General features: G+C 38.8%; 2 protein-coding genes across 8 annotated transcripts in view; one reads left to right on the forward strand and one right to left on the reverse strand.

Moving 5' to 3' along the window:
* Positions 1-9,771, forward strand: part of LOC124159866 (arginine-glutamic acid dipeptide repeats protein-like) — a 41,061-nt gene extending 31,290 nt beyond the window's left edge. For 6 of the 7 annotated variants that reach the window (XM_046535776.1, XM_046535766.1, XM_046535774.1 and 3 more), the window contains 4 exons: positions 2,076-2,420; positions 3,401-4,417; positions 8,215-8,470; positions 9,406-9,771. In XM_046535776.1, coding sequence (XP_046391732.1) covers positions 2,076-2,420; positions 3,401-4,417; positions 8,215-8,470; positions 9,406-9,545 — 1,758 coding nt within the window. In that variant the 3' untranslated portion in view covers positions 9,546-9,771. The remainder of the gene's footprint in view (positions 1-2,075; positions 2,421-3,400; positions 4,418-8,214; positions 8,471-9,405) is intronic. The other variant, XM_046535771.1, reaches the window with a different exon arrangement.
* Positions 9,772-10,271: 500 nt separating this feature from the next.
* Positions 10,272-18,714, reverse strand: part of LOC124159924 (cell division cycle protein 16 homolog) — a 43,069-nt gene continuing 34,626 nt past the window's right edge. Inside the window, exons 10-13 of the mRNA XM_046535782.1 lie at positions 16,379-16,565; positions 14,924-15,122; positions 11,024-11,184; positions 10,272-10,398 (exon numbers count right to left, since the gene is read on the reverse strand). Of these exons, the coding sequence (XP_046391738.1) occupies positions 10,324-10,398; positions 11,024-11,184; positions 14,924-15,122; positions 16,379-16,565 (622 nt within the window). The 3' untranslated portion in view covers positions 10,272-10,323. The remainder of the gene's footprint in view (positions 10,399-11,023; positions 11,185-14,923; positions 15,123-16,378; positions 16,566-18,714) is intronic.

Here is an 18,714-nt window from a genome sequence, read left to right on the forward strand (position 1 = left end):
TGGGCCACCCGGGTGATGGCAGAAAGTGCCAGTACGACTCCGACCACTGACGTGAATAGTTCACCCTTGTTATCGTGACTATTACTTGTAACTGCAAGAGAGAATAAGTATGTCCATCTGGACGATTCACGCTGAGTATCATTGTATTGTACATCCTACACCATCACTAAGGCGCACTACCTACCTCAGAAGCATCATTGCAATAAATACCTCGTACTGTAAGGGTTTTGGCGGGGAGTAGGTTGTAAAAGATTTCCATTTCATCTATGTTATGTCACGCGAAGAATACTTCTTAAGATATTTAGGATCGGAGTCCTTTCTTCCACGACTTTGGGTTTACACCGCAGGCATCACCAGCAATTAATATGGGATATTACGCTTTGGTGCTTTGCATTAGTATAATCAACCCTTCCGAACTCTTGAAGTTCTTTATTCGCAATCTATCCCTGAAATACACCACTTTAGGCTTAGGCGTATCCCCTTTTTCAGAAGTTCCCGCAGAGTGAAGCGGGCAAAACCACCCGAACGAAGCTCCTTCTAACTTTACATAGTCTGCATTCCTTGGGCGCTTTTGTATTTTTTTTAATTGCGAAGAGCGAATAAGAGGATAAATTAATTTCGCCACTATTGAACTACTTATTTATCGAACGACAGTTTACTACATGAATTTGAGACTGAGCACTCCATGTTAACTTTATTTCTAACAGATCGCAAGAAATTACAGAGATTAGGAACGCTTGGTGAAGGTTTTCTGGCGATGGAAACTTTCGCTATGGCAAGTGCCGACGCCAAAAAGGCCTCGTAAAAACTAATTTTTTTACATGCTTATTATAGGGTCAAATGATGGTGCCTCGGCTATCTCTTGTAATGGCGGGGTCTCGCAATAGCCCGTACTAACTTTAACGAGGTTCCACCGTGTGTCTGAGATTTCAGAAATCCACTAACCCCCTCTGTCAGCCCTCCATCAACCCTTGGCCAATGCCTCAGACTTTTTTTTCCTCTCTGAGAGCGAACAGACCATAAATAATTAGCTTTGAATAAAAATATCAAGCTGCACTAGAAAAATGGAAACTGTATTCTTCCCTTTCCCGTCTCGCTGACTGACCTTTTTCAGCCTACCTACTTCAAATCCACCCCGTTTATGGAGGCACTGGTATGCAAGCCACCTATTGCACCCAAAGGTGTCTAACAAAAGCTTTTGGCAATTGGAGGACATGCACCATATTAAGAAAAGAGTGAGACTAAACACGATGCATTTCTGATGGTATTTAGGTTTCTTATGCTCTAAGTGATTGACACAGAGCTTTCTAGTTACAAAAAGGCTATAGCAGTGATTGAAACTGTCCAAATGGCACAAATTTCAAGGAAACAAGATTTGGATGAGCACACTCACACAAGACGAGACTGGAAATGCAAACTTCGTGTCCTGAGTATATCATGTAGCTTGCCTTGCTTCGCCTTGAAGACTATGACATAACAAAAATGTAAGATCGGACATGTTGATCCCCTGGCTCCCTCATTTGTAGCCTCATTGCTCGAAAGATGGAGGTAGCACATAGCTTCCCCTCCACTTCTCCTTTACGTACTTCTGCTGCCCAACCCCTTGCTGTACTGTCGTCTCGTTCTGTTTAAGTTTGCCTCAGTGGACGTCTATATATCACTCTTAATTGTTTCAGTTTATGTAATTGCAATTTAATTTAATGATAAACTATAAAAGATACCATTTGCTGGTTACAATATTCTCTGTTTAAGTGTTGTTGGAGGAATTTCCTTGAAAACACTAAAAGACTGTATCTACCTTACAAATAGAATTTTGACACGCAGGAAATTAAATCGTTTGAGCTCTATCTTACTGCCCCTTATGCTGGTATCACGGAAAGAAAGACTGAGTTTGTAACTAGTATTCCTCAGCCATAACTTATATCTTTATGGAAGGTGTGAACATATTGCTTGTCATGTTAGATGGTTAGTCATGGTATTGTTATCCACTTAAAAATTATTATTTGCCTTTTGCAGTTGGGAATGAATTTTTTTAATGGTCATTTTGTTTCTCTACGTCTTTTCTTTACTTAAAGCATTGCAGGAGAGCAGTTGATGAAGAAGCTTTCCAGAGACTTGTAGAGCGACAGTATGAACTTCTTCGAAGAGAGAGGGAGGAGCAGCAGAGAGGGGGAAAGACTATGTCTTCTGCCCCGCAGGTGGTGCCAAGTGGCTTGGTGGGAATGGGGGGTAGCACGCCTGTGAGCTCCCAGCCTCATGAGATGGAGGAAGGAGGTGAGAGCGAGGGCATGATGGATGAAGAAGAACAGCAGGCTCCATCGGCTCCACGCATGCCCTCTTCAACTTCTGTGGCTATCAGAACAAATGACTCCATGCCGATGGAAACAACTGGTGTCTCAATGGATGACCAACTTCCAGAGGTAATGTTCATTTTCCCTGAAAATAAATTTTACTGGAATGAAATTGAAATGAAAATATGTGAAAAAGAAAGTTTGGGAAAGAAAGAAAAAGTTCTCCTGAGCTCTTGTTGGCACATTGTGAGGTTGCTAGAAGTGTAATTGTGGTGATCAGAAAAACAGGTTTGGCTTATCCAAAAATGTATTTATGCAAAGAGTGCAAATGTTTGATCATCCATTCTGTCTCTTCAGTTTCTAATCCTCTTGTCCCACTGCTGATATTATTATTTCTTACAGAGAGCACCCATGTTCAGGTCTACAGAATAGATTTTGCTATTTTTTGTTCACTCACAAATTTTTTGTACCAAAGAACCAAGTTAAAATAATGGAAACATATCATTGGGTGTCCTAAATCATGCTCACAATTAGAGTGTCTTTGGGAAGTGACTTCTCAGCCATTTTATATGTTACAAGCTTGTATGTACTGTTAACAATATGAATTCAAAATGTCTAATTATTCTCTAAAGATTATCATTCCCACTAATTAGTTCGTAGAGCTCAGTACATTAGAGGCCTGATTTAACGAGTGCTTGTAATCCCTCGGAAATTACTCACTAAACCAAGTGCTCATTGTATCCGAAGGTGTTCAATAAACCCACCGAAGTCTCATAATCGTTTGTATTTATAGTTTTTATTTTGTTTCCGTGGTATTTAAAGAATTTTAACGGCTAAAGAGTAATTATCAGGCACAATCTAGTTGATTATCGACATATTTAAACAAAGAAACAGGGATTTTCAATTTTATAAAATATCAATTCCCTCAGTTTCGGTGATTTTGTTCCCGTTTTTGTATTTTTTGTATGTGTGTGGTGATATTCAATGGTAAACGCTTTTCTATGGCAGCAAAGATAGTTGTGATCCACCCTGTGAAAAAGTTGATGTTGGACTTAGATTGAAACTGAAAGCTGCTTCAAATGTTAATATAATCTCAATTTTGTATGCAGAATATGGAAGAACAAACCAGTAGGGAGGCTACTGAAATTAGTGGTCCTCCTTCAAGTGGAACAATGTCTGAAGAGCAATCATGTGTGGTTTCCATTCCGGTGACTTCTTGCCATGGATCTCCATCATCGCCAGCCAATCCTTGTGCATCACCACCAGCTCCCTCTATGTCTCCTGCTCCTTCTCATGCTGTACTACCGAGCTCGCCATCCGTGGGGCAGGCTGATCAGCAGCAAGTTACCAGTGAGGCTGAAAATCAAGATCATGCTCCTTCTCCCCAAATTCCTCATCCTCCCTCTAAGCTACCTGTCCCTCCTATTCCACCACAGCAGTCAGTCATTTCCTCTCCTGAAGACAGTCAGCATCAGCAATCTGGGGGGATTTCACGGCCAGCTGTCTCTCCTGCTGCATCTAACGACCAACCTGAAGGGGAGTCAGTGGGATCCCCTAAGCCAACACACTCTTCTCCACCACCACCTATCCCATATGGAGCCGATGTACCTCCACATCCTCCTAGTATTCAGCACCAGCATCCTCCTCCACCACCCATGGTCCCTCAGTATGGCTCCGCTCTTCCACCCCAGCCTCCTCCTCCAGAGCACATGCCATCCTACCCACCAATGATGCACCTTCAGCCTCCACCTCATCAGTCAATGTGCCACCCTTTGCCCCTTCCACCAAATCTTCATCCTCCTCCCCCATCTCACTACTCTGCCCCTCCCGGTGCCCCACCTCCTCCTAACATGGCCCCAATGACTTCTCAGCCCCTTGGCCGTAATTATTCTTCTGGCTCCTCTCCTCCTCCACACTTCCCCCCCTCTGTTCCCCTACCTTCCAGTCAGCATCTTCCACCTTCGCAAATGGCTCAGCCTCCACCAGGACATCATTCCCAGGGTCCTCCACAGCCTCAGATGCAAATGTGTCCTCTTCCTGCTCAGCATCGCATGATGCCAGGCAGCATGCCTCAGCCACACCCTTACTACATGCACGAGGGGCTACGAGAGAGTGGTGGTGTTAAGGTAAGTTGTGTATAGCTATAGTTGTTATTAGAAATATATAGATCCAGTATTTTTCTCTGATCCAGATCTGGATCTGATTCTTGATTTCGGGAGTTGGATATGCCAGATGTTATCTTATTTAGTCCTGGTACACCTGCATGTTGTGCATTTTGAGCATCATAACAATTCTCGTTTGCTCATCCTTATCTTCACTGATTGTTGATGATGCATGTCTTGATGACTGATTATGCACTTATTCCATTTGGTATGACTAGCCATTGATCGTCCTTTTGAAACTACTGGACACCATTTGAAACATAACTGAATTTATTTATAAAAATACAACTTATATCAGATTCACAACTTATTCAGATTACAAACTTCTTCAATCGAAATTTAGATAATCTTCCACAATGGTAGTGAAACGACCAGGCAGTGGTCACTCCTCTATGTCCACCTCCTCAAAACTGTCCTCTCTACATTCTGTCTCGCCGCGCTCCCAATGAGGCCGATACAGTCTGGTGTCTCTGCGCCACTCATGCATGCACCGCAACTGCTGGTGCCGCCTTCTCCACCGTCACCGCAAAACTATGTGCCGAAATGGCACATACTCCCCCTCCGATCCAGCTCCCTGCCACTGTGTTGGTTGCTGTATACCATGCTGTTGGAGAGTTTATCAAAATTAAATAACATATATTACATAATTATTCACCACCTATTGTACCCACACACATTTTCAGCTGCAATAGATGAGCTCTCCGCACAAAACTACCATCCTCAACATTTGTGAAAGCTGCAGTCACTGGAGTCAAGAACCTTGATATTTTGTAGGGCCCTTTCCACCTATGCATTAATTTTGCTGTTCTCTTATCAGAGGCACAGCTGAGGGGGTGTGCACGTAATACCACAGAGTCTCTCACCGCAAACGGTTTCTTGAGCGACCGACCCCGTTGTATTTTTTTTCCACACGACGGTGCGCTCAAAGTAAATTTCTCTTTGCAGACAACCACCTCCCTTTGGTGTTGATTTTAGTCCTATAATCTGGCATTAAATCGTCAATGTGCCAAATGAGGGACAGCGGACTCTTGTTACGGAAGGTGAACATTAATTCGAAGGGCATACACTAATGACTTTCATGTCTCGCGGTGTTGAAGGCCAACTGCAACCAAGTAAAATTGCTGTCCCATTCCGTTTGGGAATTAGCATGAAAACAAATAAGAGCCAAGCGTGGGTTGCGATTAAATCTTTCGGCCAGAAAGGGTTGCGGGAAATATGGGGTGGTGGTCACATTCTCATGTCACATGTTGTTGGAATGGTTGGTCATCATGCTGTTGGGTTGGTGGTCATGCTCATGTCACATGCTGTTGGAATGGAAAATTTTTACAGCACTTTTAAAACCACAAGCGCAGCTAAGGCACAGCGAATCCATGAGGGTTAATAGAATACATAATTATTCATTTCAATTTCATCATAATTTATGGCAGGTGTCTACAAGTGAACCTTGCGAAAGGAAGTATGCTCAACATACAATCATTATAGAGAATTCTCCTTAAGTTTTCCAATCGAAGATTAAAATATTGCTCCTGTGACAGTATTGCATTTATCGAGTCTTTTATACGTATTTTGCATGGATCTTTGATAAGATATCCATGAATAATTTTTCTGGAAGATCACTGGATACTGTTGCACATGATTTTGAATGATGCTCTAACTCTCTAATCCAGAATCATTCTTTGGGCTGAATGAGTGCCCAAAAATCATTTGATTCCCTTTATATCTGTTTATCTGCCTATCCTTGAGTTTCCTGCAATCACGAATCCCTGAGGACAACTCTTGATTAGAGTCTAAATGTCAGCCACAATGTGCTACACCCCCAGGGTTCTTACAGAAAAAGGACTTAATTAATATTTGAACCAGGTAAGCATTTGAATGTGATTAATGATAAACTGATTTTTTTCATTGTTTATTTTACATAAAAAAAGCTTAAGTCACTGTATAGGAAACTTCTGGTTTATTTTTAATCATTTCAGTGGACACTGCTTGTAGCCACTGTGACACTTGCCCTTAATTGAATAGATCAAATGGCTAACTGCCTGAATAATAGAAACAAAATTCAGTTTTAATTCATGATGGCACTAATGAGGGTACTGAGGATAGATTTATGGCCATGACCAGAAGCCAATCAATGTGTAATACTAGACATAAAAAGAGGTTTACTTCTGCTAATCATGTGGAGAGAGTAGTGGTCATTGGCACAGTGCAAGCATCGTAGCCAGGTCTTACCTTACCAGAGGACAGGCTCGACTGAGCGGCCTCTGGTCACTTGTAGCCTGTGTTATGGTGCACTCCTGTCAATGTAATGTAGTAGTCACTATTGGTGGTGTCAGGATGAATTTAGATTTAAACAAAGGCTTATAAAATTTGCTATGGCTTATGTTTGCAATATTATCCTCATTTTCTGCACTGATTTTCTGATTTTTTTTTTAATACAGCAGACTCCCTATTATCCGGCTGCGGTATATCAGTGTTGTGGATTATCCGTGCATGATTTTCACTCTCGCTCAATATTTTGTGCGATCTTTATAAAAAATAAATCAGAAGCAAAATCACCGGAATAACTCCATTAATGCTAGGATTCACTGGGCTTATTATTTCCGTTAGAATCCCCTTCGTAAAACGGAAGTGATCGGACCCTAGCTGCATTCACAGGAGCACTGTGTTCCTGTTTTCCAAGCCTCGCTGTGCGCAACCGCACTCCATGATCACGGATACACGTCCCGCAGCAGTGCAACCCGGGCAATTAGTGCTAGATGCGACTACGTGGCATGGTGCCTGACAGTCTTGTTTCCGACATTGAGCAGTGTTTTGAAGCATTTGTGCAAACCACTTTTCTGTATCCGTGATCACACAGCCACGGATGTGTGGTTTACAAAACCAGGCCTTACATGGAGCATTAATAATATGAGTTCAACAATGTTATCGCCGCTAAAAAGATCGCCAACTGGCAAAGAACGCTCTCAATAAGTTCAGGAATCACTCTAAAATAACAGAATAACTGCATAAATAATAATATATTGTTTTACGTAAATTATGAATATTACAAGACATTGAAGTGAAAATATGGGTTATCCGTGTTTTCTGATTATTTGTGCCGTCTCTCCCCATCATTAGCCCGGACAATAAGGAGTGTGCTGTAATAGCCTTGTGGCAATCAAAATGTGCCTTGCAATCTCCAAATTAATGAAAAAGTTAAGTTTTTGTAAATCACGTACATATTTTTATTATATTTGGGTCATTGTCTCCTATATTTATGAGGAAAGATGTTTAAACATGCAATTTAGTCCAATACTTACGAGAAAACTACATTATTGACTTTGTTGTCATCTTGAATATTTCACTTCAGGTCAAAAATTCAAGCTGGTGACAAGCATATTCGTATTCATTGGCAGTACCTTATGAAACCACCTTTTACTTGCTTGTTACATGAATTGCTTCTTGCATCACAACTTGAGGCCTTTTCCACAACCTATCTTAGACTTAATGTAGCTTGCAAATTCTCCTCGTGATACTTTTATCCCATGCTTTGAACTTCTGTGGACAACAATTTTTGTTTTTGTCAACCAATGTATAATGAGCAATGATTGATGGAATCTACCTTCACTTTTTCAAACATGCATGTTTTCTTCCCAATAACATTTTGTTTCTTTTTGTCAATTATTGAAAAAATCACCTAGATAGTGAGGAATTCCTTTGCAAATACTTAATTTATTTTTTTTTCTAAAATTTTATCTACCCCTTGCAACTGAAACCTTGCATAGGTCCAAGATTCATCTGAAAATTTGGATGTCATGTCAGACAATGCAATGAAGTGTCCTGAAAATATTAATTTGGATAATTCATCAAGCGAGATTCCTCATCATCAAGAAACACAGCAAGTCAGTGGTTGTCGAGGGAAAGAGGTAGAGGGTGAAGATGAGGGAGATCGGGAGATGGAAGGCACTCCTGCCCATGTTAATTCAAGCAGCGGAGGAGGAAGGCACTTGTCTATGGACATCAGCTCTGGTACTCCCACCGGTGAGTATATTCACATTAACTTCCCGTAGCTTAGTGAAAAGTCACCCTAATTTCACTTTGCACTAAATGATCTACAGAAGATGCTTAAAATTACTGGAACCAGGTAACATTAGAATAGTAATTGATTATTATTCATTTTTATCATTCATGAGATGCGACATAACACAAAAGCCGAGGGAAAATTTGAAAAATGAAAAATAATTAATTATATCTAGGTGATTCAATATAGGTAAAAAATTATTTTTTATGAAATAATACCCATGAAAATAAGTGCAACTAAGGTATTTACCTTTGTGCTTATATTACTTACCTATACTGAAATATAAATCTGCTGTAAACTGCCTTCATTATGAAGGTCATGCAACCAAATTGTGACTGCTAACTTCACTGTTTTTTTATTAATTATTTATTCTCCTTTTAATTACCAGTGAAGTTTTTATAATCTTATCATTATAGTAGTACATATATATGTAGCTATTATTATCACGCACTGTGCCACTACAGAGAAAGTTGTAGTGTCTGCTTAATTTGGTGATATGTATATCCTACTCTTCCTTGAAATATCCTACTCTTCAAGAATAAATCTACACCTCCTACAAGATAACAAAGTGCTCTTTGATTAAAAAACTGCCAGTATGTTTTTCCATCTTTCTTTTCAACCTTCTCACTAACCATTTTACACTGGGCCATTATGTTCCCTGCTTTCTATTATTTCAGATTTTTTATCTAGCCCTTGGATTTCTATAAAAAGTCAGTGAATTATTTATATGTATCAGGAAAAAAGTGCAATGCAAGGAGAAAGCAATGTTTAAATTATGTAAAAAAATAAATTTAAAATAATATGATCAATCATATTTCGCAGATGAAAACTAACCTATGTAGTAAACTACATTTGTGGTGTCATAAGTTAAATGCTATTAATCTTCCTTTTCAAGGAGGAGCAGAATCTTTGGGGATAAAAAGTGAAGTCGAGCATGGAAGTTGTGAAGTGGGATCAAAACAGCAACAACTTCCCCACCCAGGACCAGATATGGGTCGGGAGCAACCAATGGATACAACCCCATCTGCTCCTTAGTGCATTCATGCCAGAGGCCATGTCCAAAGGATAAGATAAAAATTGCAACTGGTGGCAATCTATGGAGTTAGGCCTGGAAATGTGTACGTTTGTCTAGATCTGCTGTTCACTTTTTCTGATATATATACTCTGGAGACTTGCATTTACCTTATCTCTTTGATGATAAGCTTATTAAACTTAGTGCATTTTGTGTAATAAATAATAAAATGTTGCCTTTTGAAATGGAGAATGATTGGATTAGTTCATCACTTCTGTCAATTTTTGGATTTTATTTTTAAGGATTTATTTTTAATATTTGCTTCAACAAGGTGTGTTGAAACCCATTGAGATGAGACCTACTATTACATAAACACCAGTTTTATACATAATTCTCATACGCGCTCTAAATCATTTTGGCAAGGTCTTTTTCCATGCTTCTTCCTTTTTACACAAATTTTATTTTAAATTCATCCTTGATGTTGTATTCTGGCATCGCTAAGCTGTGTACTGAGTAGAATTTCAGGCGCCTTACTCCACTTTTATTTTAATTTCTTCATCTACATTTTCAGCAACAACAACATTCAAGGCATCTAAAATGATTAAACTTTCATCCTCTCTTACCTGTATAAATACTTCCATCACATTTGTTTAGACATCTAGTACTTCTATATGTTCACAATAATGCAGTGCTAAATAAAAGGTTGGGATGTACATCACCAGATCTATCTTTAAAAAAATAGCAAAAAATTTAATTAAAAAATTTATATCCCAAATATCTACAGACATCAACATCCATTCATCAATTATTGTCTTGGGTTGACAATTTCCATGAACCACCATCGTGTGTCTGGGCAGAAGAATCTTGCATTTCAACCTAAAATAAAAATTAAACTGTAAGAGCAAAAAAATTCATCATATCAACATTATATTGGACATTAGACAGAGCCAGTACTAACAGAATGGGCCACCAATAGGTAAAATTATTTAACTTATGGTATTCCTATTCCTAACATCAGTAAGTAAAATTCCTTCATAATACTTGATAATTTTAAGAATTTCCATGGATTCTAGTGGGCTCACTTAAGGTCACTTCTCTTTCACATCTAGGATCTCTGGTTCAACAGCACTGAAATTATTTATAACAAATGCTTGGCAAACAAAATGGAGGGATTGTTATTCTTAAAGCATACTTTGTGCTTTTTGATACATGCTATGAAATATTTTCCAGTGGTCCATAATTTCGGCCAATGAGCAAAAACAGGAGGAATATAGATAAAACCTTGCTGAACTAAAATTAGATTTAAACACATGATTCAGTTCCCTTGCAAGTAGGTTATAGTAATGCTCATTCAAAAGAGAAAGGAGACAACTAGAATCATGGTACTATTAAGGCTGCATAATACACCTAAGTTCATAAGTGATTGTAACTGATGAAGGCACACAGCAAAGGGGCTCTAGAGATAACTAGACAACCAAATGCATGATCAGGATACACTTACCTCAAGCAATGACTCTTGATTTGATGTATCATTGGGAGAAACCATTCCTAGTTGTTTAGTATCACCAACTTCCTGCAGTGTACTTTGTGTAACAATGATACAAGATGGTGAATCAGAAGCCACATCTCCATGCTCAGAGTCTTCATTAAACGTGAGTGAATCTACAAAAAAGGGTCAGAGAGATCCGTCACAATTAACAACAACTAATTGCTTAATGCAAATATTCTTTCTGAATGAATAACTGTAAGCATTCGATGGGGAGATAAAAATATGTATTTAATTAAATTCAATGAAATTTAGGGACCAAGATTTTGAGCCAACAGTAAATGATTATGCAATGAATGAATATACAGTAAACTCTTGATTTTACAAAGTTTTCGATTATACGAAGTGATATTGCGGTCCCGGTGAAAAGCCTATGCTAAATACATGGCGCTATTCGATTATACGAAGTTTCGATTATACGAAATTTTTTGAATTTACGAACCTCGGCTCGGTCCCTAGGAGCAAATGGCATTCGTTTATACGAACTACGGCGAAAAATTTGTCAACAAAACTAGTTTCGCCGGCGTAAGTAGCTAAAAAATCAGCGCTTCCAACTGTGGTCCATCAAAAGTGCGAAATCGTAAATGATAATGCAACTTTGGAGAGAAATGGGTCGCCAAAAACCTCACTGTGGGAATTTAGGGGGAGTAGGAGTTCAGTTAAAATATCGCGGCTGACATTATGCCCCTATTTACGTGCCTGTTCGTAAACATAGCATCGACAATAATTCGTAGTTTAACATGTCAGGAAGGTCGCGCGGAGTATTTCGTACACCCCTAATTAACCCTTTGCACTGCTGTGAACGTACTTCGAAGACTACTTGACTACTTTTCGCCGAAGCACTTCGAAGGGTCCCTAATCCGGGACCCTTTCCTCGACGAGCTCACCCTCGCTGGCCCCTGAAACTGGGCTATTTTTTAATGCATTACCTGACGCAACCCTGGGTTTCAAAGGGCAAAGGTGCCATGGGGGGAAAAAGAGTAAAGTGCGTGTTACTGTGGGGCTGTGCGTCAACCAAACGGGCACGGACAAAATAAGCCCGTTGTCATTGGGAAATTTGAAAGGCCACGGTGCTTAAAACATGTAAAATTGGAAGCCCTCCCCGTTTTTTACCATGCAAATAAAAACAGCTGGATGACCCGAGAAATTTTCCAGCAAACGGTTATACGTCTACAGAGAAAAATTGCTGGAGAGAACAGCAAAATTGTTTTAATAATGGATAATGCCACCGTTCATAAATACGTGGAAGATCTAAAATTGGCTAATGTTCGAGTCCTCTTTTTACCCCCGAACTCGACTAGCAAGTCCCAGCCCTAGGACCAAGGCATTATCCAGGATTTTAAAGTCCTATACCGGAAGAAGCTTGAGCGGTATTACTTGCGATGGATCGGTATGTATACATTCATCTATTTTGCTCATGTGCGTTTGGATATCGATTTAGATATTTTTATTCATGATTATCATTCTTTCAAATCTATTTGCTACTTTTATAAATGGGAACAGAAATTAATAACATCCCGAAATGGACGTTGATACATGCAATCCGCGCCATAATATCTTTTCGTGTATATATTGGCCTTTGTGAATGAACAACTTAAATATCTTAAGTACTGGGCTCTATTTACCGCCAATTTATATTTCAGGCTTCTCGTAATGAAGACGCACTTCCAAGTCTAACCATAAACTTTCTTCTCACGCGCTTCCCCGTTCTCCCATGCTGGGGTTCTGTCTTTCCAAAGCCTTTGTCCCTTCCCTCCTGCCGCCTTTGGCTGATCTTGCTGACACCCACCTTACGCATCCCAAACCCCTCCTTCCCCAGCATTTCCCATTCACTCCCTCCCTAAGGTGACTGAGCTTGTGTGCGTCGCAAAAAAATACGGCCCCCAAAAGTAGACTGAGGCAGAACTGAAGGCCATTTCCCCACCCTTCTTTGACCTGCCCCCTTCACCAGTCCTTGTGCTGACCACACTTCTTCCCTCAGGCAATCCCCATCCCACTCTTATTCACCCCACCCACTGGGAACGTTCCCCGATTGTGGAGAAGGGCATGGTTCATCTTTACCTGCAACAGGGGGAAGTTATTAACCGGAGAGAGGCGGAAGAAGTATCTTCCACTATCGGGAAAATGGTGCCGCGCTTATAATTGTCTCTCTTCTTCTCAGCTGACTTTTCAATTGAAATTATTTTCTTTGCTCTTTCCACACTATATTTATTTACGATTATGGCGCGACTATTTTTTAGTGCTAAAACTAAGAAAATCTTTTCTCTATGTCAATGATCCTTTGCATAACTTTCAATACGGCGGAGAAAGGAACACGAAAACTAAATGAGGTGACGGTACAGGTTTTTGCGTGTCATTTTTTGGGAATTCACGCTAGTGAACCAATACTTAACCACGTTGAGAAATGATAAAACGTCTCTTGTAGGAAAACAATCAATGTGGATAATAACGTTTCTGTCTATATTTCTCCGATACTGTAAGATGTTTCTCCTGTCGTTTTCCGGTTGGAACCTTGCTCCTGTCGGCATAAAAGGAGAGAAACATACTATATGAACAGGTCACCTCACACCCGGTATGAAGAATACAGTCCTGATGAATGGCAACGTCTGCGAAGATGATGGAACACAGTAGTCGGACGGAGAACTCAAACAGAATTTACTTCAAATATTCGCCAGAAGATAATCACATCCTACGTTATTTATGATCGTAATTGAATCTCAGTGAAAATAGAGCACATTCTGCTGAAAATACGAAGTAACTCGAAATATTAACTTACGAAGGTTATTTTGGAAACGGGCTAAGACCCTTGTTTTTCTTTTTTTCTCGTCACTGAGCGATAGAGGGCGACATAAATGGCGGTCAGGCCGGCTGCCGCTAAAATTCCGTGGGTGCTGGAAACAAATATATATCTTACGCGAACTTAATAGTTGTTATTCGCTCCTAACCACAAAATATAACATTAAATTCTTATAATAAACTTTGCAATTCATTATTTGATTACGTTTTCTAAACTGGTCGGGAATTTCTTTAGCGATCGTTGATGTTGAAGTATGAACAAGAAATGGGAATTTTATGGTGGTATAATTATTTAACGATTTTTCACATCATAAATCGATAGCAAGAAGCCTTTTCTATGAATTATACCGAGAATAACCACCGAAAACATTTAAATAAGACCACTAAAGACAAAAAACGGCGGAGGAAACAAAAGCGAACATTTTTTTCGTGACTTATGAAAAAGGTTTGAATTTACGAAACTCGATTTTACGAAGTGTCAATTTTCCGGTCCCACTGACTTCGTAAAATCAAGAGTTTACTGTACTGCTATACAAATTTATTCATCATTACACAGGGATAAATCATTACAGATTATGAGAATAGCTCTCAGCCAAGCCAACACTGGCAGCGGATAAATGTTATGCTGACTGTTAAGCAGAACAAGGAAAGGAGAGAGACGGCAGTTGGTGATGGAGAAGTGGGGGAGTTATGGAAGGGAGCGGCAAAATTATCACCCATAAAAAATGCATAGCAATACCTTCCTCAGTTGATAGATGCTTGGGGCATGCTAATACATGAAAGCGGCATGCTGTTTGGTATGCAAAATTGAGCTGCTATTCACTTTTATGCTTCCAAAATGGAGAGGGAGGCAAAAAAGATCACACAATATTGTGATACCATATTTCAAACAACATGGAATGGGCTGTTTATGCACAGCAAAAAATTTTCCTTGGGATACCCAAACATTTCATGACACATATCTACATTAAACGTTTAACTTAACCATGTGTAATTAATATTAGTATGTGAGATAGAAGACATTAAATAAACAATAAATAAAAGCAATTATACAATTACCTTCGTGAGATGACAATGATGATTCTCCAGCCAATCGATCCACAACATATCCTAACATTGTAGTGGCAAAAGTGTCATCAGGTCTAAGTCCTAAAGCCTTGTGTAATGACTCCACAGCATCAGCTGGTCGGCATTGAAGAGCTTGCACATACCCAATTGCAGTATAAGTTGATGAATTTAAAGGTGACAACACCAATGCCTGCCACCGCACAAGAAAAAAAACATAATGCTTGAATTCGTAAAATATTGGCAGCTGGCATTCATTATCACAATTCATTTCCCTGATGAGTTTTGTAGAATACATATGCTTATTTATTTCAAAAACTCATACAAAATATTTCTCAGCGGGTAAACTGAATTACAGTGGAACCTCGTTAAAGCGAGTACGGGCTATAGCGACACCCCCGCTATTACGAGAGATAGCCGATGCACAGTCAATTGACCCTATAATAAGCGTGTTAAAGAATTCGTTTTTACGAGACCCTTTCGGTGCTGGCTCTCGCCATAGCGAGGGTTTTACCGCCGGAAGACTTTCATGAAGACTCCTTAACCTCTGTAATTGCTAGCGATCTGTTAGAAATGAAGTTAATGGAGTGCTCAGTCTCAAATTTATGTGGTAAACTGTCGTTCGATAAATATAATGATGACGAAACAATGCTTTGCATGATTTTCATTCAGTGCGGCGCTTATAAATTGTTTGAATAGTTAGTCGTTATTTGAGTAAGGAAATTTAGTGATGCAAAAAAACATCGCCTTTCGTCTGAATTTATGCTTACGTTTATCGGATAGATGTTTATCTGTCGCCGCACCACTCCTGTTCCTGTATATCTGTTCGCAACAGGTATATTGGCTATTATTTGCTCCACCTCCGGTTAAGCGACAATTCGCTATAGCGAGTGTTTATTAGTGCACCGTGGGGTGTCGTTATATCGAGGTTTCACTGTACTACTCCTGGATATCACTTTTTGGAGCAATTATTAAACTGTCACAACACCTTAACAGTTCCCATGCTGATGAATAGAAAAGTACTGAAAAATATATCTCAAGAGATGATCTTATCATACAGGAAGCTTTAATTTTGGAAAAATTGCAAAAAAGTCAAATTTTCACTGGCAAAAAATACACAAACACAAAAAGCATTTTTGGATTTAATAAATATCTAATGACTTCATTTAATGTTTCCATTAACTTGAAATTACCCGGCAACCCTGAAATACCACCAATCAGAATTTGCTCTCTCATGACTAGTTGTTTGACATATTTTGTACGACTTGACCCATCTCTATAAGAAGAGTAGTTAAAGAGTAATTACAATTTAATACATTAATTTACACTCCAAGTCCATTATTCTAGAAGGAGAAAAATAAATATTAACCTTCCCAACTTTGAAAAATAAAGAGTTGCCCTACTGAAGGTAGATCTCTCTTCTTATAAACCTGCATTTTGCACACTAACCTGGCGATGGTACTCAAGGGCTTCATCATATTTCCTCAACTTTCGGCATACATGACCAAGATTATTGAGCAGAGGCTCCCATCGATCTGGAGGTAGTGGTGGCGGCCCAGAAATACTACTGACATTTGACCTTCCTTCTCTGACTCTCTTCAATGCCTCAAGGAAGTGTTCCTCTGCTGCTGCATAACTTAAAGTAAAATAGCGTAAAAATAGAAAATGTTTTCACAAGTCAGTTTCTACAATGTCAAAACATTACAGAATGACATCCTCATTATCAAAGAAAAGCATGCCCTCAGTATGAAAACAAAATTGTTCCCTGAGATTTCCGGGTTTTCTTGTGTGCTATCCAATCCTAAGCATCCTAATATTTTTTGGGTAATTATTACTGACTGGTGGGGCACCTAGACTGGGGTAAATAAAATATTCACAATGCAGTAAAAACAAGGGCCAAACATCATTATAAAGATCAAGTCTGGATAAAGGCAGCAAATGCACTTCCAATGGTGGAAGATAAGCATGTAGAAGCAAAAGTAAGAACAAACATCAAAATAATAACTTTTAAACTATTATGAAAAAATTTGCAAAAAAAACATTTTCCTGTGATTTCAGGGTTCCTAATTGTTTATAGCTATAAAAGTAATAAATATTAAAAATGAAAACTATTGGCATAAAAGGTAACCCATTACATACACAATGAACACATAGACTAATTATTTGATGGAGCCTTAACCCTGCAGTTGAAACAAAGGAATAATTTATGTCACCATAAATCACACATGAAAATGGGAAAAGTAAATTTAAAATAATGAAATGATTGCAATTAATTCAAGGATACATTATTATTTTATGATAAGAAATCATACAGTCCAAAATTAAGTGAAGAATTACTGGAAATAAAATGTATAAAATAGGGGAAAACATATCAACTGCATTTTCATTTTCAAGTGAACAGGACGTGGGGAAGGGGACAGAGGGGTTAACAGATGACTGTACATCAAGAAAATTACATAACAAGTTTTAAATGTATTTGTCATATCACTAACGTGCAATTACAGTAGAATCCTGATTTAAGGTTTTTCAGGGGGGACAAAATTTAAAACACTAAATGCGGAAAAACACTAAATGAGGACCTGCCATTTTTTTCAGTTTTTAGGGTCTGTAATGATTGGAATGGCTTTTTATGAATAAAAAATATTATTTTAAGTAACTAAAAGTTGCTGCATGCAGCAACAAATTCATTGATTAAATGTTATTTGCCGAATAAAGGTTGGATAATACTTTTCAGGAATCAGCTAAAAAAATGGGTAGTAAAAATAAGTAATGAGAAGATGACAATTGTTTCAATGAAATATTTTAAGAAAATTATAATATTCATCAACTTAAAAGCATTCCCACATGGAATATTAATATGGAAATTAGTGATTCCATTTTATGCATATTTCAGTGGCCTCGAAGAAAATTTAAAATTTTTTCTGTAAAAGTGACATGTAGGTGACTATAGCATTTCTAATATAATAAAAAAGGCGTAAATAGGTACTCGAAAAAATCGTCATTGCATCAATGAAGATGAGTGAAATAAAGGGACAGCAGAAGATCGCTAATCCCGAATTCTAAACTAACGAATATCTAGGAAAAGGGAGATTTACTGGAATTTTGCCAATTTAACGTTTTCTGTTGCCTCGGCGAAACGAGCGATTTATGAGCCTCCTGTGCGCACATTTTGGATTTCGAGGTCATCCAAAAATGGAGAATCTTTTTTCTAGTATGCCTACGAGTCGATGGTGATTCAACTCGATGATAACACCAGATTCGTTGTCATATCCGCGGCCTCATACAGGACGAATGGAGCCGGGAGAAGTTGCTTAGGTACGCGGCGCGCTGATCACCTTGACTCCGACTCACCGTTTCTCGGCAGCTTTTAATAAAATTTGGTTGGATCTTGAATAACGATTAGCTAAACTCTGTTAAGTGAAAAGTTTTAATCTTCAATAGAACTGGATTTCATCTGAAAAATTGTCAGTGCCTCCGGAGTTTGGCAATTTCGTCCGAGTTATGATGTCGCAGTCAACCACCAAGGGATTCCTGCTGGATTTTCGTATTTTTTTACGCTCATCTATTTTACCGTGATTATGCGGTGATTTTTTTCCAGCATGAGCGATTTATTTAGAGTCATGGACCGTGATAGTTCGTCAAAACTCCGATTTTCATTCGCTTTTGACATAAAATAGCACCAGATAAACATCTTTGAATCGGCAGCGATATCAACCAGCCGCATGTCGGTATATGGGCTCCGGGATATCTAAATTACGATGTAAAATAATGTTGTTCCGTTAGGA

The sequence above is a fragment of the Ischnura elegans genome, chromosome 1 (assembly GCF_921293095.1).
Source record: "Ischnura elegans chromosome 1, ioIscEleg1.1, whole genome shotgun sequence".
NCBI classification, from domain to species: Eukaryota; Metazoa; Arthropoda; class Insecta; order Odonata; family Coenagrionidae; genus Ischnura; species Ischnura elegans.